Below are 21,415 nucleotides of genomic sequence, written 5' to 3' on the forward strand. Positions count from 1 at the left end.
ATGCCTAGCCCTAAATCTGCTAATTGACAGCATGTTGTCCTACGAAGCATAACTATGAACATGATATTGGCGTTTTATTAGTTTATTTATTGAGCGGTTTTCCACTAGGTCTATGCGCAACCAAGATGCCATCAGTTTGCTGATCTGTCAAAGTGAAGGGTGTAAAAATTTGGAGGAGGCACCAGACTTTCGTCAAAGGTAACCCCTCTAAACCTCTCCACCTCTCTCTACCCTTCTTACCCACCCTCTCTGTTTTTCAGCCTCCCATTCACTCGGAAACCCCGCTCAGGTTGTGGCAGGCAGCGGTGTCCATCAGGCAGAGATGCCGGCTGAGGGATTCGTTATTGCGGCTGTGATTTGCGCTCTGATGGCGCAAAACTGCCGAGGGGAGCTTATGGCTCACGTGCAGGACCTGAACCCCGTGCCAGAATCCTCCCTGCTCAAGCCCAAAGTCATGATCGCGATTCTAGCTCGAAACTCTGCGCACAGCCTGCCCTACTACCTGGACTGCATCGACCGCCTGGACTACCCGAAGGACCGCATTGCGATATGGTGAGAAACTCTTGTCTGAACATTTTTTTTTATGGGGGGGTTGCTTTTTCGGACGAAAGTTTGTGTGCTCAGATGTTTGTTTTTGCAGCTAGTGTGGTGGCTGAAAACCGAGAAGGTCCTGTGCATAGTGGAGTTATTGTGAAGCGTGCGCAGGTAAAGTTCGGTTAATGAAAACCTTCAGGCAGATAGAGGAACAGAGACGCCGCTGTCTGCGTGAAACAGACCTGTTAAAGAGCTTTTACTACACTCTGTCCACGCGTGTGTGCAGGGATTTAATTACATGTTAAATGGAGATGAAAGACATTTGCTGGCTAAGCAACATGTCCTGTCGGGTCTTATAATTAGAGCGCCTACTGTTTAATGACGTTTTCCTGTCAGCTAATATTCGCGGCGACAGCACAACGTTAATTGTCGTTTGTCTCGCGCAACCGCTCATCCTGTTAACCATTTGAGCTTTATTTTGATATAGGCTACTAGTAATCAGTGTAATATCAGTAAAGTGAAAGCTCAAGGTAAGTTAATACAAATACTTTGTATATTCCGCAACAAATTAGATAAACCACTGTGTTGCTGGTGACTTTCACGCAGGAGAGAATTCTGTTTGCGCTTTTAAGTTGTTGTTACTGGTGAATACGCATATATACGAGTATGTAGAAGTACTTACAATGTTGTTAACTGTAGTTATGCTATAGGAATAGTTCATATCAGTCACTGCTCTCTAGTTAGGTGGGTGTGCTGAATTGTGAATGCAGTTGAACAGTATTGTGTCTGCATTCATAATATTTCCATCCTTAGTGCCTTAATAATTACAAGTGGGAGGAGAAGAAGGTTTAAACTCTGGCATATTATCTCTCCATTTCCATATGCCACAGATGAGCATCGATATCAACTGTTCTCACTTCCTTTCCATTCCCTTCAGCCTTTGGTAAACAGGTGATTTACTTTTCTTTCCAGATCCATTGGATAGAGGCTCACATATACACAAAGCTTTCAATTTCAGCTCCCTCCCTTCCCTAATGCTACTGTGCTCCAACATCCAAGCAAAACCGATTGGAAAACATTCAGTTCCACGTGTTTGGGTTGACAGTACACTATATTTCATGTTTTACCACTTGTTTTTTCTCTAATTCTTCTGGCAGGTTTTAGCTGGATAAGCATAATTCTGAATTTTTAATTCATTTACTATCGTTTGGACTATAAGCTAGCATTTACTAGCACTGCTGCTTTAAAATCCTCAATGACAAATTGTTTATCCAGTTATTGAACTTAAAGTTGCAATGTTACAACGCATTGCAATGAGCTGTAATGATTATCGACAAAAATTAGCTTAGGATTGTTCAACACATCTATGTGCACATACAATTAGATAGGAATTTTATAACAAGTGGCATAAATGTCCATTTCATGCCAAATTTAAATCATTAATACACTGTCTGTGGTCATTTGTGTGTCAGGAAGACCTTCAGGAGTTTACAGAACAAACTGAGCAGTAAAATGACAGGCTGGAAGTCTCACTGTTTTGCGAAAGAATGTGGGGAATTAGCGGGAAGAAAGGATGGAGCGAGAAGAATGGGGCAGGGGAGGAGCACTGTTGAGAATTACACAGGGGCACCACGAGTAGCCCAGCAAACCACATTCCATCCCAATTCACCACGTGCACAGGTCACCCACTGTGACATCTCTCTATTCCACTTTCTCCTCTCTCATCTGTTCTGGTGATTTCTCCAATTGAATTAGAGACGTGTAGAGGAGAAATTAACATTGGTATTTGTGTTTGAGATCCGAATAAGCAACATTTATGATTCCATTTTAGTTTATGGACCCTCTGGGTTTCTAAATAGTGGAAATCGTCATAGTTGGGTAAAGTTAGAGTGCAGTGAATGGGAGAGTACTTTTTTTTACAATCCTATTTGCTGAAATAATGACAGAAAAACTCCACAATGATGTTATCAAGACTTTCAGATAAAGGAAAAAAAAATGTGAGACTGATAACGGCAGCCAGAAGAGAGAACAACATCAAATTTACTGTCCTGTCCATACACTCTGCATTTCAAAAGCCTTGCACAAGTGGTAATTAGCTTTTTTGTAATTTGATGCAAAGATTATTTAATGCATACGTAAATAAATATAAATGTGCATACGTTTTTAAAAAAGTCTACATATTAAAAATTTTGAAGACTTTAAAGCTGTGTCCGACGTCACACACTATATAGTACAGTATGCAGTACTATATAAATAAAAACAGTATGCGAGTTGACTAGTATGAGCAAATTCACAGAATTCGAAAAACAGTATGTGAAAAGTACCCTGATGGCCTACTACTTCCAGCGAGATTCTGAAGTGTGCATCGGATGGACGCTATGCTATTCCACAAAGCACCGCAAGAGAATTATTTTTATTTATTTATTTATTTATTTTTTATTACATTTTTTTTACATAATTATTATAATTTTTTAATTTATTAGTTTTATTTTATTTTATTTTTTCAAATTTAACTTTTTTTGAGAGAGAATTCATGAATGGAAGTTAAGTGACGCAAGTGATGCGGGTAGGTCATGTGATGATGACAAAATGGCAGATGTAGTACGTCCGAGTTCCATTCATACTGCTGACAGTACATTTCTAATGGCCGACTAGTACATTTAAATTAAAATGCAGTACCTACTGAGTAGTAGGTGATTTCGGACTCAGCCTAAAATGCTGTTGACCGTAAACATGTCATAATAGTTTTGTTAAAAGGGTCCATTGTTGTAATCATGATGGACCTTTCACAACAAAGATGAAAACTTTTGAAACTATTAACTAACTAACTAACTAACTAACTAACTAACTAACTAACTAACTAACTAACTAACTAACTAACTGATTTAAAACTGACAAAAACAAATGATATAGCAACCCTTGAATGCATTAAAGTTTTGATAGTCATTATTCCATATTCAGGTCTTTAGTGACCCGGAATTCAATTTCTAACATAGATGAAATATAAACTGCAACAATATCATAAAACCACAAAAGGCATATTTTAATAACTACAAGAGAATAAAATAAAACACATTTTCAAAATACTTTTTGCATTTTTTTTGAGCTGATGATTTTTACCTTCACTGTAATCATAGGAGCACCATAGGAGCTCAAATAAAAATTTTCAAACATATTATCAAATATATTAGCTCCAGCATCTTCCAAAATATATATTATGATCACTTATGAGCTTATTCACCAGATCCACAATCAAGTGAATTGACTGCATAAATAAATTACTCAGCAGAATAGCGATTCAAGTTTTTTTTTTTTTTTTTTTTTTGCGATTTAAGAGTTTTGCTTTATGTCTGTGTAAGTGTAACATCATGTCATGATTGTATATGAAACATAGCTCCTTAAAGAGCCCCAAATATGGGTTTTTGAAAATGAACTTTTCAGCGTGTAACACAGCTCTAAGTGAAGTGAAATATTCAGCTAAGGCTTAAATCTGAAAGTGCATTGTGTTTAAAACTATTGATTCATCTATAAAAGTGTTGACTCATAGTGGTTTAAATGAATCGTAGGGGTTATGAATCTTTAGCCGTGTCGGCGTGACGTTGATATGTAACTCAAGCCCCGCCCATTTGTTGTGTACGTAAACATGGGATAATTGAAACCCCCCTCCACAAAAAATGTAGCAAAAAAAAGAAGAAGATAAACACTGTAGCAAATCCCGGTTGAATCAAAGACGCTGTGCTCTGAAGTTTGAGAGAAAGTTGGTGTTATTTTCCCTACCCAAAGATGAGGCTGTGAAGAGTCAGTGGTTGAAGTTTATGTTTGCAAAAATACCTCAGCATTATAGCCCCAGCCATGTGCTGTGTTCCCGTCATTATACTGATGAGTGCCTCAGCAATCTACATGCTTACAATGGGGGATTCGTCACCCCTTTGTTAAAGGAAGGATCAGAAAAGACCATTGATGTATGGGACGTTGTCAGAGCTTGACAGGAACTTTATCAGTGCACAGTTCATGGACCAGTTCCTTCCTCCATTTCACAAGTGTAAGTATCTTGAGTGCGATTAAAATGGTTGCCTCCTTGTTTTCTCTAACTTGCAAAATGTGTATTTAATTGTATTTTGTTTCTTGTAACCGCTTTACGCGGCTTGTAGTGTATCTGGTTAAGTCTTTATACTCACGTATCGCATCTAAAACCATGTTGCAAACACGGCACGTACCGCTTTCTTTACAGATTTAAATGCGTTTGTGAGCTCGCGATCCTCTGCTGTTTGTAGTTGCTATGGCCACCGTCAGCTGTTCCTACACACATGTGGCGGACAAGTTTTAAAATAGTTCAACTTTTGCCACTGTGTGAATTAATTCTGGATGCATGTCGTTGTTATTACTTATGGTTAGGAATAGAGCAATATGCTGGTTTTTAATTGCATTGCTTTAATGCACTCCTGCATTGGGCTCACACATACACTCTGCACTCTGACTACTTTAACAATGTTGATAAACTGTGGTGGGCATTTCACTCTCGTGCTGAACGCAGTCAACCAATTGCAACAGACTGGGTCATCGGACCAATCAGCGTTTACAAGAGCCGACTGCTCTCTTTTGTGTGTTTACTAGACTTATTATCGGAGTGATATGATTTTTCATGACAACCATGTAAGCATGGTTTTAGACTGTAAGAAGGTTGCTGGTTCGAGCCTCGTCAGTTGGCGTTTCTGTGTGGAGTTTGCATATTCTCCCTGTGTTTGCGTGGGTTTCCTCCGTGTGCTCCGCTTTCCCTCACAAGTCCAAAAAACAATGTGCTATAGGTGAATTGGGTAAGCTACTGTAAATTGTCTTACCCAATAAGTATTGTATGTATGTGAATGAGTGTGCGTGTGTGGATGTCTTCCAGTAATGGGTTGCAGCTGGAAGGGCGTAAGTTGGCGGTTCATTCCACTGTGGCGACCCTGGATTAATAAAGGGACTAAGCCAAAAAGAAAATGAATGAATGAATGAACCTTGCAAGTGGACTCAGGTGTTCATTCCTCCAGTTATGATGTTGTTGTTGAGGAATGCTGGGAAAAATAAATAAATAAATAAATAAAGCATGGTGAATATAACAAAGGTCTTGAGGAAAGAATGGAGATATATTGGATATTGATCTGAAATAGAGATCTGGAAATGATTATGTGTCATTACAGCTGCGAGTGTGTTTGTGTTTTATTAGGTTTGCATGAGTGCTGCTGTAAACAAAACACTGGCACTGCATCACTTTGGTGGGGTCTATAGCCTAACTAGCATATTTTTTATTCAGTATTGTTCTTTTCAATGTGTCCAGAACCAGTTTCAACTCTTCCAAAAACAATTTCAATCCAATTATTTGTCCACTTAAAGGGTCATCATTTATAACCTTCTACTTATTCTAAAGATATTTAAGAAAAGAAGTATAGTGGCACACCTTTCTTGCACATCCTTTTGCAGCTAGTCCAACAACCACTATTTGAAAGGACGCGAGTAAAACTGAATCTTCTTTTAAAAAGGGTTTACTGAAGAAATGCGAAATAAAAATACAAAGGTACAATAGACTCGATATAGCTCGGTCAAAAAACTGTGTTGCTTCCAACGTCCAACGTCCTAACACGTCCTAACAAAGTAATGACATTGTGACGTATTACTACCGCAAGCCAAAAAATACCCACAAAAAAGTGTTTTAATTGTATTAATGATTAAATTATACATTTTAGATAATACAATCATGAATTCCTATTACATTTCAATATCAATTTTCACCATGTTTTAACCTATTTAAAGATTCAGGACACCCTAGATACTTTTTCGAGATTTTAACAGATTTGTGTGTGTTGAGCATCAGTTAAGACAACGTTAGCACCTGTTAGCTTTAATTGTTGGGAAAACTGGATCATTTTGAGCTTTTGTCAGCTAATTTCATCTTCCAGGTTTAAGATAATTTTTGGGGCAGGATTAAAATCTGTGACATAGCACTCATCTGCTAGCGAAGTGGTAACGCGTCGGTTTCTCATTATTATTTATAGCGAAGTTTTCTTATTCTATGAGAAGATTGTTCATGAGAGCACGTGCTTTCCAAAGGCAAAGCAGACCTGCCAAGCTGTGAGACCCAAAGACTGGGTGAGGTAACGTCTGCGCACATCACAGGGTCGTATGTGTTTGTTTCTATGATCCACAGGGTTTGTTGCATGTTTTTCCCCGCGATGCTGTCAGGGCTGATACAGCAAAGCTGTTGGATTGCAGCAACCATTTTTGCAGGGAGAGCTGTACGAGAATTGGACAATGGCAGACGTTCTCTTTTATCAGTTGAGTTTGTTACCATTCAGACACATCGCCTATATACGTGCTGCTGTGTTAGCACATGTTAAAAATCCTCCAGATTACCAGCAGGGCTAATGGTTGGAATAGACTGGGCAAGAGACCTGCTGCCCTGCTGTCCACTGTGTCTGCATTCAGACCCAGGGATTGAGGAGAAGAGAAGTGTTTACATAAACATGATTATCTTTATAATGATATAACAAAATGTGGTCATGTGTATATCAAATTACAAATAACAAATGTAGCAGGACATTAAATTACTTAGTTTATTTCTTTGCATTTTAACTTTGTAAACTATAAAATCAAGGCTCTCCTCCCGGTTTGTGTCTCATTTTGTGAGTCAACTGACAACAGTTTTTCTCTCCCCTCTTTTTCCCCTGCTCTGTCGGCCACGCCCGCTCCTCCCTCTGCTCGTAGAGCTCCACGTCCATCTCAGAGCATTTTTGGAAAAATATCTAATGTAGACTTGAACTGAAAGAGGGGGGTTTCATGGCCCTTTAACTAACTTGTCATTGCGAATGAATTACAGATAACTGGCTCTTACTAAAAAGACATGTTGAAAAAAATATGTAGCTATTGACTTCCATAGTATTTTTTAACTACTATGGATGTTGATGGCTACTGGCAGCCAACATTTTTGAAAAAGTTGTTATTTTTTGGGTGAACTGTCTCTTTAAACTCCAGAAGGTGTCCAACAGTCAGGGGTTCAAGAGCAGAGGAACAATAGTGCACAAAAGTCCAGACAGCAGGACCATAGCTGACTGTCTAGTCGAGCTGGAATAGTATTTTATTGGAGCGCAGTGTTTTGAGTCAGGGCAGATGACCAAACGATCTGCATGATACTGTTATGTAAAAGTTTTGTGGTTATAATAATTTACTATGACCTTTTATGTGAAGCTGCTTTGACACAATCTACATTGTAAAAGCGCTATACAAATAAAGGTGAATTGAATTGAATTGAATTGAATAAGCGGCCTAGGCATAGGACGATAATCGTTTTCAAGGTATTCCATGGATTGGAAAAGTCAATGTTTTAAAACTGGCAAAATTTTTGCTATACCGTTCCTAAGGTATGTGTAAGAATTTTTATTTATTTATTTATTTTTTTACATTTTTTTTTATTTTCAGGACAACAGTTTCTCCAGCAGAAAATATATGCAAAAATGCAGAGAGCAGAAGTCAATGATTTGTTTGAATTATTAAACCTGACCTGTTTACTGTTCCTAAATACTTTAAATGTACCTCAAAATAAAATATTTTGTGTTCAAAGGGAAAAAAAGTTTTTGTTTTTTACCCGGACATGTAAAAACAACTTATTTTAAAGGAGTAATCACAATACCGTGAATTTTTTTTTTCAAGGTTATCATACCATCAGAATCATATACCTGCCCATGCCTAAAGTGACCGGCCAATGTATATAAAATTGATGTTTTATTGTATGTAATTTGGACGTGTTGGACACTGAATTCATTCATTCATTCACTCTTCCTTTCTAAAAGAATCTCTTATTAAGGAAGTAATAATTTGCTCAAAAGTATTACAATATAAAATAACTGCCTGTTTAAGTGTATTTTAAAATGTTATTTAATCCTGTAATGATAAATCAGAATTTTCAACCATTAATTTAGTTCCCAGTGTCACATTATTATTTATTAATCATATTAGTTTGCTGATTTAGTGATTGTTAATTATTTATTGTTATTATCAATGTTGTGCTCAAAAGTACTTGAAATCTAAATATGTAATTAAAATGACAACATTTTAAATTAGGAAGAAATGCATCAGTAGTTTACAGAATAAAACTCAATTACATTACAGTCAACCACAACTATAAATTATATAAATTATTACATAAATGATTAGACGTCCTTTGAAAGTTTTTTTTTTTATTAAATATTTTCCAATATTTGAGGACAGAATGGAGTTATATTGGGTATTCATCAGCAATTAATCTCTAATAAAATTATATATTTTGTAAAATAGGGTGTCACGGTTGTGCAGTGGGTAGCACAATCGTCTCACAGCAAGATGGTTTGAGCCTGGCTGGGCCAGTTGGCGTTTCTTTGTGGAGTTTGCATGTTCTCCCTGTGTTCGCGTGGGTTTCCTCCGGGTGCCAGTCCAAAGACATGCGGTACAATTGGCTAAGCTAAACTGGCTGTAGTGTATGAGTGTGAATAAAATTGTGTATGGGTGTTTCCCAGTACTGGGTTGCAGCTGGAAAGGCATCTGCTGCGTAAAATATATGCTTGATAAGTTGGTGGTTCATTCCGCTGTGGCAACCCCTGATGAATAAAGGGACTAAGCCGAAAAGAAAATGAATGAATGAATGAATAAATGAATGAATTTTGTTATATAAATGATACAATTGTCTTAATTTTAGATATATATTATAGTTGCATGTTAACTGACTCAAAATGTTTTCTTGCCTATTGAAACTACAGTATTACTGTAATATTTGAGAATAATGCATAAGTTCTCTAGGTATTTTGTAGAGGTTTTTGAGTCCGACTCTCTACATGTCATAGTCATAGTTGTTTTAGGTTGTCCCAAACTGCACATTTGACAGTAAACAGGCATGCGTGAAGCAGACAGCTCTGCAGGGACACATTCTAGCGAAAAGTGAGGTATTCGAAGGTGACAGAGGTTTATGTTGTTGGAGGTGAAATGCAGTTTTAGTGCTGTCTGGTGGTTTCATCCTTCTGGTTAACAGAAGGTCTCCGCAGCAAGCAATCCATCAATCTGTCTTCCTCTCACCGATTCAGTCTTTTTCTCTTACACCCCGTCTCATATTTTTTCACAATCAATTTGTCTTCTCTTGTTCTTTGCATAAACACAGATCGCGTACTCGTTCATAGTTTATCTGAGGTGTTTATATTCTCAGCTGCAGCAAGAGTCTCTGAGTTCATGTGGTTGCTTGATAAACTCCGTCAATGTGTCAGCTGAAATTGTGGGAATCTATCCTGAATTCCAGACAAGCCAGTTTAGAGTCATATATGCAGTTTGATCAAAATGTTCACATGTTAGTGATATTTTTTCTTCTCTAAAAGATTTGCGACAGTTTGCCAACTATTGATGCTTTAATCAGATTTGTAAGTCCTGAACACGTGCATATGAGAACAATGAGTCATTAGCATATTATGTTCTGAATGGTTCTACTTCAGTGTGCAGCTGTATCAAATTAAGGCCCTGTTTACACCTGGGCTGTATCCCCTTATAACGTTTAACAGTGCACACTTTGAGGGAGCAATCATTTCTAGTGGTTTACGAAACAATATAGTGGACATTCTGAAGTGCACTCAGTCAATCCCACAATGCACCACAACAACATGTGTACAACCCATGTACACTCAACAGCTAGAAAAAAAGCCCATAATGCACTGTCAGAGTTCACACGGCATGTATATTTGGCCTTTTGTATAAATGGCTGAAATCAAAATACCCATTACTAATAGACAGCTCGCTAATTATTATATAACTATCACAGGGTCTGACCAAGAAGTTTAAAATATAATTTATCTGGGGGATTCATCAACCTGCAAAGCACAAACAAAACAGCATCCCTTCCAGTGCACTCAGTGCTCAAATTCACTCACTTATTTTCATTCATTCTTACTGAACTATAATAGTGGAGTAATGTAGGGAAAATCAAGTAATTTCAAGATATTTTAAGGAATAAATTAATAATGAAGCCATATCCTCTGTACAATTGGTGTTTTAATCCATTTCTTTTGTTAATCAGTTTTGATTTTTTAAAGGAGAGGGTTTATGGGGTTTTGTTTATATGGGCCATTCTGATTATTTCTTTTAATTATGAAAATGCTTGTGCTCTCTATATATGAATGCTTAAGTGATATTGCAAGCATCTTGCTTTTTAGTTTCAAAAATTTGGAAACAATAGACTTTGTACTTTTTCATAATTAGGACTTAATTAGGACATTTTCGGCTGCTAAAATTTATGCAAAAAATGCTGCTCCAGACTGTGAAGAGGCTTTCACACCTGGTGCAGAAAGCACTGCACCAAGAAGCCCATCCCTTTCAATGGATTGGATTGCACAAGCCATTGAAATGAATGGGTTTCTTAGTGTAGTCTGTTGCTCTGTCGACCAAAGCGTAAGAGCAGTAGACCACACCGTTGACTAATTTAAGTGTGAGTCATGGATGAAGCTTAGAATAGTTTAATATCGTGGCTACTTTGCTCATGTACACATACTTTAATTTACAGTCAATAAAATGTGGTTATTTTTTACTTGTGTTTTTTTATCAGTGTCATTTAAGTTGAGTTAAATTGAAAAAGTCTTAAAAAAAATTTAAACAGTTATTACAAGGCATTCTTGTGCTTTGTTTTTCAAGATTTTTTGGTTTCAGTTTTGCAAAAATGGATCACAGTGGTATTTTGTAACTTGTATTGAAACACAGCCTCTGCATGACTTTGCAAAAACACTTTACAGTTCACTTATGTTTTCTTTCCATGTAACCTTTGCCAGCATTATGCACTAATACATGAAATGTTCACATAGACATAGCAGCAGTAATATCTGGACTTTTAACACTTTTGTTAATATTCTGTTAGACAGAATAAATCCCTTTTGTGGGAGTTTATGCGCTTTCTAACTATTTACTTTCAGATCTTTTATATGCAGATGCAGCACACTAAAGAAAACATTACCAAGCATCACATCACCTTTGCACCAGCACTTGCAAAAAAGTTTGCTAAATGCCTTATAGATAATACATAAATTTCTGTTGTCAGCAGCAGGGATAAACTGGCACCCCGCTCAAGCTGTGTTTGTGTGTGTCATGAGGGCCGTGTTGACAGAAGGTGGCTGGAGGAATTTGAGTAGCAGGGGTTTCACAAGCCCATTGCCCCCTCCTCAAACTACAGAGCCCGGCAGCCACGTCAACCCATTCATGGGGGCAGAGCCATTGCAAGGCAAACACACACACATGTTGGGTTTCCTTGTTTAATGGGGACTTCTGTAGACATAATGATTTTAATACTCAAACTGTATATTCCATTGCCAAAACTTACTCATAAACACAAGCCTTACAGAACATTTTCTGCATTTGTAAATGTATAAAAAAAATTATAAAAACATACATTTAATATAATTTACTAATGTATAGTTTTCCCACGGAGACCACAAAATTATGTAACACATGACTGGTATTGCTATTCTTGTGGGGACATTTACAATATAAGCTTTTTAGTTAAATTTCCGCTTAATTTAGTTTAGATATCTTTTTTAAGTATAAACAGTGTTTTAAAGTCACATTAAATTGTTTAAAATTAATATTTGATTTGAATATATTTAGAATCATGGTTGAAGAGCCTTGTGTTTTCTTCAAACCGACCATGTATTTATGTATTAAAAAACAAAAGATGTTTTGAAAACTGGACCTTTTGGCTTGTTTGTTTTTGTACATACAACAAAAGTCAATGCTTCAGTGTTGAAAACCTCATCTTTATTGTATTTGCAAGAAAAAAACATCCTTAAAATGTATTTATGTATTCTACAGAGTAAATCATGCACCTTTGATAGACATGAGGGTGAGTGCACTTTTTAAAACAAAGATTGTTTATTGGCATCAGTGGTGTCATGAAGTGGCATCCATATGTCCTTTCAGTTCCAGAAAGTTTTTTTAATAGAGCAAATGTTCTGTACTCTAAAAAAAGGCCACTAAAGATCACTGCAAAAACATTTTAGGGAACCCTTATTTTTTAAGTGAGTATCAGTAATTAAGGATATCTTTACATATATTTATAGTAATAAAAGAATATTATCTTTGCATTGTGTATCTAATGGACGCTATCGATTGTTATCAGCTGATAGATATGGGCTAGAAGGTGCCTTCTGTTATCATCCATCCACATGGTTAATCAGCTATAGATCACATATGGCTGCGGCCAGAAGTTAACAAGAATTATTTATATTATTTATTAAATTTCCCATTAATTGTATTTTATTAACTTCTACCCCTACCCCAACCCTAAACCCAACCATCACAATAATGTAAAAACAGATCTGGATCTGGAGTCTTCTCTATTAGTATAGCTGATTAACTATGTGGATGAATGATAACAGCTTATGTATATACTATAGTAAGCGCAGAAGGCCCCTGCTGGCCCAAATCTATCAGCTGATAACATTCAAAGTGGGTGATCTTAATACAGCAGAGCCATTGTTTTCAAAAGAATAATCATGCAGGAGGACGTTTGTTACCGTGCTGTATGAGCAGAATTAAAGAGTAAATTTGAGCAAATTTTCAAGCTCTACACTGTAAAACCCAATAAGCTAAGATAACTCAAACCATTTGAGGAACCGATTGCAACAAACCATTTAAGTTCAAAAACTAATCCTAATGAGTACTGTGAACTTAGTCCATTTCAGTAAATGAAGCAATTTGAGCACAGTAAAACCCAATAAATGAAGAGAACTCAAACCAACTGAGTACTGTAAAACCCAATAAGTTAAGACAACTCAATCCGCTTGAGGAAACCAATTGCTACGAACCATTTGAGTTAAAAAAACGAATCTATTTGAGTATTGTGAACTTACTCCATATAAGTTGAAGTAATGAGGTATTTAATTAACTCATTACCTTCAACACTGAGTTCAAAACTCTTTTCAAATGAGTAAAATTAACTTTCAGTAAATTTTGAGTTAACTACACTCATTTCATTTGATAAAGTTGACTGTTGGGTTTTACAGTGTACATGTGATCAATCTACTTCAGGATATGGTTTGATTGCATATTGTTTATCAGCAGATATTTCTCTATAATGTCTGTATGAGCAGGTGGATAGAGTGTAAGATGTGCATGTATGGAGGTGAGTAGCATGTGTTGTCCAGATGCTGTCAATAAAGACATATGAAGGAGAAACAGAGAGATGAAAAGAGAGAGTGGGCCTTGGGGAGTCAGATAATGAGTTGAAGACTTACAATAAACTTCAAAAGAGCTGAGAAGGAATATTAGGTTTTTATAAGCAAAGTCCTGCTTCCTCCAAGCTCAGCAGGGGCATGCACACGTACATACAAAAAACCTAAATATCCTGCCACGCACACACAGACACGCAGACACAGCCCTAAACACTTGAATCAGTTTTGCCATGACAATCAGTACCAGAATGTTGCCAATGTAGTAACTTATCATATTGTAATAATGGACAAAATTGATATTTTGGTCAGATTGTTGTATTGGGAGTGGTGTACATCACATTATCAAATGCTTGATTAAGTCACCAAATCGTAATCGTTTTACTAAATGACTATTAACGCATTAGAATAAAAGTCGTAATCGTTTTACTAAATGACTATTAACGCATTAGAATAAAAGTCGTAATCGTTTTACTAAATGACTATTAACGCATTAGAATAAAAGTCGTAATCGTTTTACTAAATGACTATTAACGCATTAGAATAAAAGTCGTAATCGTTTTATTAAATGACTAATGACACATTAGAATAAAAGTCGTAATCGTTTTATTAAATGACTAATGACACATTAGAATAAGAGTCGTAATCGTTTTACTAAATGACTATTAACGCATTAGAATAAAAGTCGTAATCATTTTATTAAATGACTAATGACACATTAGAATAAGAGTCATAATCGTTTTACTAAATGACTATTAACGCATCAGAATAAAAGTCGTAATCATTTTATTAAATGACTAATGACACATTAGAATAAGAGTCATAATCGTTTTATTAAATGACTAATGACACATTAGAATAAAAGTCGTAATCGTTTTACTAAATGACTATTAACGCATTAGAATAAAAGTCATAATCGTTTTACTAAATGACTATTAACACATCAGAATAAAAGTCGTTATCGTTTTACTAAATGACTATTAACGCATCAGAATAAAAGTCGTAATTGTTTTACTAAATGACTATTAACGCATTAGAATAAAAGTTGTAATCATTTTATTAAATGTGAGTTTCACATTTACTGTAACATATAACTATAATATGCTATTTCTCACTGTTAAGGCATTAAAGAGCCCATATTATGGGTTTTTGAAAATGCCCTTCCATGTAGTGTGTAACACAGCTCTAAGTGAAGTGAAATATCCAGCTAAGGCTTAAATCTGTAAGTGTACAGTGTTTAAAACTTTTGATTCATCTATAAAAGAGTTGACTCATAGTGCTTCAAACGAGTCGTCTTGATAATGAGTCATTAGGTGTTTCGCGATGACGCAGCTACGAAACACAAGTAGTTGGGCGCGCAAACCCGGGAGATTTGAAACCTGCGGCCCCGCCCACTAACAGAAAAAAAAGTCTCACACACACACACACACAGACAGACACCGGTCGAACGAAGTCACGCTGTGCAGATGGATATTATTGAGTCTAATTAAAGAGGAAACCTCAGCATTATAGCCCAGCCTTGAGCAGTTCTGAGTGCTTCTGAAAACTATATGCTTTCAAAGAAGACTTCATCAGTTTGTTAAAGGAAGGATCAGTATAGACTGTCAGAACATGGATCAGTGCATCATGAATCAGTTTCTACCCCCATTTCACCAGTGTAAGTATGTGCGATTAAAATTATTGCCTCGGTTACTCTAGCTTGCAAATGATGTATTTAGTTGTGTTTTGTTACTTGTAACCGTGTGTGCTGTATCAGGTTAACTCTTTATATTCTCATATCGTGTGTAAAGCCACGTTGAAAACGCGACGCGTGCCGCTTTGATTACGGATCGTCAGCTGTTTACACACATGCAATGGTCAATTAATGTGTGTGTGTGTGTCTCCCCGTGTGTGTAACGCACAGGTATTCGCGGATATAACTAAGCGCCGCGCCGCCTCAATTCAGCCGCTCATTTATGGACGCGCCGGCCCTGTGTGTGTGTGTCTCCTCGTGTGTGTAACGTACGGGTAGTCGCGGATATAACTGAGCGCCGCGCCGCCTCAATTCAGCCGCTCATTTATGGACGCGCCGGCCCTGTGTGTGTGTGTCTCCTCGTGTGTGTAACGCACGGGTAGTCGCGGATATAACTGAGCGCCGCGCCGCCTCAATTCAGCCGCTCCTTTATGGACGCGCCGGCCCTGTGTGTGTGTGTGTAACGCACGGGTATTCGCGGATATAACCGAGCGCCGCGCCGTCTCAATTCAGCCGCTCATTTATGGACGCGCCGGCCCTGTGTGTGTGTGTCTCCTCGTGTGTGCAATGCACGGGTATTCGCGGATATAACTGAGCGCCGCGCCGCCTCAATTCAGCCGCTCCTTTATGGACGCGCTGGCCCTGTGTGTGTGTGTGTGTAACGCACGGGTATTCGCGGATATAACTGAGCGCCGCGCCCTCTCTATTCAGCCGCTCATTTATGGACGCGCAGGCCCTTTGTGTGTGTGTGTGTGTGAAAAGAGTAAGAAGACTGTGACTAGGAGGCTAGGAGATCTCCTCGCCAGTTCTTGGACTTTTTGCTCAATAAAATAGTTCGTCGTCAGTATTTTCTAGTCCATCGTCTGTGTTTACATTCACCCACTGGCAGCCAAAATCCACTGTGAAGCGTGTATGCACTGTGACTACTTTTATATTGTAGATTAGCAGCTGGGCATTTCACTCTGTCTCGTGCTGAAGCCTGTCACTGTCGACCAATCGCAGCAGGCTGCCATTGGTCCAATCAGCGCAGATTAGCTTCGCGCTGAGGATGGGTTTGGGAACAAATGAATCGCTGAACGATTCATATGGGAGTCGCTGGGATAATTAGGTAAAAATAAATGCAGATTATAAGACCATCAAAGTGTTGTTTGACCTTGCATGCATATTAGACTGTTGTTGGAGACCCTTACAACCTAAATATGACCCTATTTCATGTATAATATGGGCTCTTTAATTTGTGTTTACTATTTACTAATGAGACTTTGTTGTGAGTTCGCATGTTCTTCCTATGTTTGTGTGGGTTTCCTCCGGGTGTTCCGGATTCCCCCACAGTCCAAAGACATGCTCTGTAAGTGAATTAAACCGTAGTCTATGAAAGTTTGTGTGTGAGAATGAAAAATGGTCAGTGTTAGCAGTGTGTTGTTACCTCTGGCTGTGGAAATTTGTTAAGGATGGAGAGGTGAGAGTGAAAGGTTAGGGGAAAGTGTCTGCTTGGATATATGACCGATTGAAGCTCCAGAAAGCAGAAGTTCAGTCATTCAGATGTTGGCTGGTTAAAATTCTTCAGGCTGTTTGCTTGTCCGGTCATGAATATAAGTGTTGCCCCCCGCAGCCACAGCCAAAATACAGACTCTAAGACTTCATGCAGGCAGAAATACACTGATATCAGCAGAAATTAGCGAACATTTGGAGGAATCTCACAAAAGTGTCAGGGTTATTCTAAAAGGAAAATTTCTGAATCTTAAATTATATATATATTGACATTATTTTGATGTGATTGGAGTATTAAGAACTCCAAGATTAAGATTTTTTTCCCCAAACCTTGTTCTTTGTTAGTCTCCCTCATTAACAGAACAGTCAGACAAAATGCAAATACATAGTAATGCATAAAGTCATAAAGGACCATAAATCACCATAACCACCGGGAATTGTATGTATTGCAGTTTGTCAACCCAAAATGCAGTGTGTGTGTGTGTCTCTACCCAGGAGGTTTGGACAACGCGCATGTGAAATCATTAGCCATTAGAGAGGCATTTAAAGAGAGCGTGTCTGTTTATTCCAGATGTTTATACCAGCAGTGTGATGAAACCACAATATATATATATATATTTAATTCATCCAAATGCAATGCTAGAAGTAACCGAGAGATGATGAATATAACAATGAGAGTTGCATGCAAAGTAAAGCTAACAAATGTGCATTTATCTTGATATAATAACATGCACATGCATGCACTCTGTTGCTTTTCTCCTTCTTTGTTCATTCCAGATTTTTCACAGATGTTCTGTAAAAATGATTGCAGCTTGTAGGCTGGTTTTCCTTTAAAACAACTGTGGCACACTTACATTTACTGAAGTCATCAGAGGAGCGCCGTGTGTCTGAAAGCTAGTGATCTTTTTTACCTGTCATTACCTGCTTGTCAGGTGTTTCGAACCAGTGATAAAGAACCAGACTGCTAATCAAGCTCAGTGCTGTCTGTTCTGCCTGCTGTTATACACTCTTAAAAACCCGGACACCCACATACTTAAAATACACACTATCTTGGCTTGTATTTCTGGCACTCTGTGTTGTTAAGAGCGAGACTCAGTTGACTGAGTAATTGTCTGTGTTTGCGTAAAGGACAAAATAGCAGTCGCGGTGTCAAATAGCTGGTCCATCACTTGTTATTTAAAGGCAAAGAGTGTAATAACGCTTACACTAAGATATTGTTATCTGACAATGTTTGTTTGTGGGTGTATTTGCAGCTTTACACTAGTATTATTCACTGCAGATGCTCATGGCAGACATAAGTGTAGATTTGGGAGGCGGCAGTGGGAACAGGGTGGACTTGTCCTTCAGAGTCAGTTGTTTGCCTTCTGTCTTTTCTCAAATGTGACTCAAATGTGAATTTTTGTCTGTTTTCTTCACCAAGTTGTAAGTCTGATTGTATGGAAAAGAACAATAGCTCCCAGTAAACATACTGTGTCCTTTAAAGAGAGGCGATATGGAGCATGTACAAACTGACATTAATCTTTAATAAAGCTGCCATAAATGGACAGCATCCAAAATATCTGCTTTACAATGTTGTTCACCAGGTTAGCTGAATTGGTCACATGACTTTGTCACATGATGTAATTGTTTTCGAAAGCCACTTGCTGCGTTCCAATTCGCATACTTATACTACGCCCTAAAAGTGTGTACTTTTTTGTGTGAAGGAAAATATACTTTTGAGTGTGTAACGGAATAGTACACAAGCTTTGGGACATACTACAGTCTCATTAACAGATCGTTGTGTTACTTAGTTACGAGCTCTGTCAATCATCCACACACCATCCACATTTCTGTCATATTTAATTTTCTACCTTATTGAAGAAGCAGCAGCAGGTTAATTTCACATTCACAAGTCTTTCAGAGAAATCTCCTCAGGTCTTTGGGTAATTATGCATTCAGACGTTAATGTCCAAACACGTCTTTATATAAGTGCAGTATTGTTGTTATAGATGAAAAATAACACAGAAAACGAGATTTAAATGTTTTCCAATTGGCTTGATATTAATTAACAGTCATACAAACATCTTTACCGAAGCCTCTCTACTTGAAGGTTGGTCTCGTGTGTCCATTATGTTTGTAGTTTATTTACACTTTTCACCAGCGTTTGTAGTTCTAGTCAAGTTCACGTCTAATGTGCAATGTACTGTGGGCAATATCAGCCGTTAGAGTATGGATGGTTCTACACTCAAAAGTTTTACCGGAAATAGTAAACCATCCGGGAACCTTTGGCATACTTTTTTCAACATACTATTATGTGGGACATACCAATTATTTTTTCAAATACTATTTAGGATGGATAGTATGCGAATTGGGACACAGCATCTGTTTTCACAATCCACATTGCAGCACAAAATGGCATTTTCTACATTTTTCCCCTTTGGACTGCATTTTCAAACAGATACATTTTAATTTTCTAAAAACTATTTTTCAGTGTGGACGGAAGACCAAAACGGAAATATATGCATTTTTAAACAAAAAACATGGCCCAAAATAACCAGTATGCTTCTATATACAGTACAGTATGTTATGGATTTATTTCTGTTTCCACTGATAATAACTGGGCTTTGCTCATCCAACAAGCCAAGAGAACGTCAACATAAAAAGTGCCATTTTTAAATATACAGCCAAAACATGATACCGTGATAATGCAATGAGTGTGCACAGCTATGATGCATGGTCTACATTAGCTCAAATAAAGCTTGTGTCTTCTTGTGACAAACAGCCACATGACAAGAATCAAAAACAGGATCTGCTTTATGTCCTCCATTGTTGTTTATGGGGCTGTTCATGTCATGTTTCTCAATGTGTCTACACTCGCCACTCATCTACATCTGAAATAATGAACTTGAACACAACACACAAAAGATGCAATATTTTAATGACCCATACAGTTTTCTTCTTCCAGAAAAAATTACTTCGGTTGAAGCTTTTTGGCAAATGCCTACCTAGTAAAGACTATTGTTGGCAGTGGAAATGCAAGCCTGATCAGAGTGATCTGTACCGACTCATACTGTACTGTACTGAACTGCACCTCTCAGTGAAAACGAGGCATAAATGTGAGTAGAATAATGCTGGAGTTACATGGCAAAGTTTAAATCAATTTAATAGGTATTGGTTCATTAAGATTTATCAGATTTTTGGTACTTAATCTTGTCATGTTCGAATACCGAATTTCTATTTTTTGTATTTAGTTATTTAGACTTTTTTGTATTATTTGACTAGTTTACAACTGAATAATGTGACATTCTGGCAACTAGATATGACTCAGGTCCTTTCTCTACTTTATCCACCAAGTAAAAAGTTGTTCTAAACCATGCACAGTTCGAGGTGCCATGATGCCTGTATTTTTATGTTAATAAAATATCTACACATCAAAACATTTCTAATGATCTGTCCCCCTCTTTGTACTTGAAAGAAAATACATTCATTAATTAATTTTCTTTTCGGCTTAGTCCCTTTATTAATCTGGGGTCACCACAGCGGAATGAACCGCCAACTTATCCAGCATATATTTTACGCAGCAGATGCCCTTCCAGCTGCAACCCATCTCTGGGAAACATCGGTACACACTCATTCACACTCATACACTACAGACAATTTAGCCTACCCAATTCACCTATACCGCATGTCTTTGGACTGTGGCAGAAACTGGAGCACAAAGAGGAAACCCACGCGAACACGGGGAGAACATGCAAACTCCACACAGAAACGCCAACTGACCCAGTCGAGGCTTGTTTTGTTCTGTTTCACAAACATACTGTTGTACACTGTAAAAAAACCCTGCTGCCTTACATTTTTGAGTTGAATCAAATTAACTTTTCTAGTCATCTCAACTTACATCAATCATACAGACTAAACAAATGAAGTTAAACTTGGTATAACTTAAAAAAATAGTTGAAACCTGATTAAATCTATTAAAATAAGTTAAAGCAACATCAAAATATTAGTTTTTTGGTCTTTGGTTTTATTTTGGTCTCTGCATTTTTTAGTGTATTATTGTTTGAAGCCCAAACTTTATTCAATTGATCAAGTTTTATGCTTCAAATCAAGTAAATAATATAATTGAGTTTTGTCACGCAGTGGGTAGCATGATCACCTCACAGCAAGAAGGTCGCTGATTTAAGCCTCAGCTGGGTCAGTTGGCATTTCTGTGTGGAGTTAGCATGTTATCCCCGTGTTTGCGTGGGTTTCCTCCAGGTGCTCCGAATTCCCCCACAAGTCCAAAGACGACGTGGTGAATTGGGTAAGCTAAATTGGCCGTAGTGTGTGTATGTGTGTGTGTGTGTGTGTGTGTGTGTGAATGAGTGTGTATGGATGTTTCCCAGTGATGGGTTGCAGCTGGAAGGGCATTCGCTGCATAAAGCATATGCTGGATAAGTTGGCGATTTATTTTGCTGTGACGACCCCACAGTAATATAGG

General features: G+C 37.6%; 1 protein-coding gene across 1 annotated transcript in view; it reads left to right on the forward strand.

Annotated features, from left to right (window-relative positions):
• The first annotated feature begins 223 nt into the window (after positions 1–223).
• colgalt2b (collagen beta(1-O)galactosyltransferase 2b) overlaps positions 224–21,415 on the forward strand; it is a 39,736-nt gene continuing 18,544 nt past the window's right edge. Inside the window, exon 1 of the mRNA XM_056463799.1 lies at positions 224–552. Within this exon, the coding sequence (XP_056319774.1) occupies positions 323–552 (230 nt within the window). The 5' untranslated portion in view covers positions 224–322. The remainder of the gene's footprint in view (positions 553–21,415) is intronic.

The sequence above is a fragment of the Danio aesculapii genome, chromosome 8 (assembly GCF_903798145.1).
Source record: "Danio aesculapii chromosome 8, fDanAes4.1, whole genome shotgun sequence".
NCBI lineage: Eukaryota > Metazoa > Chordata > Actinopteri > Cypriniformes > Danionidae > Danio > Danio aesculapii.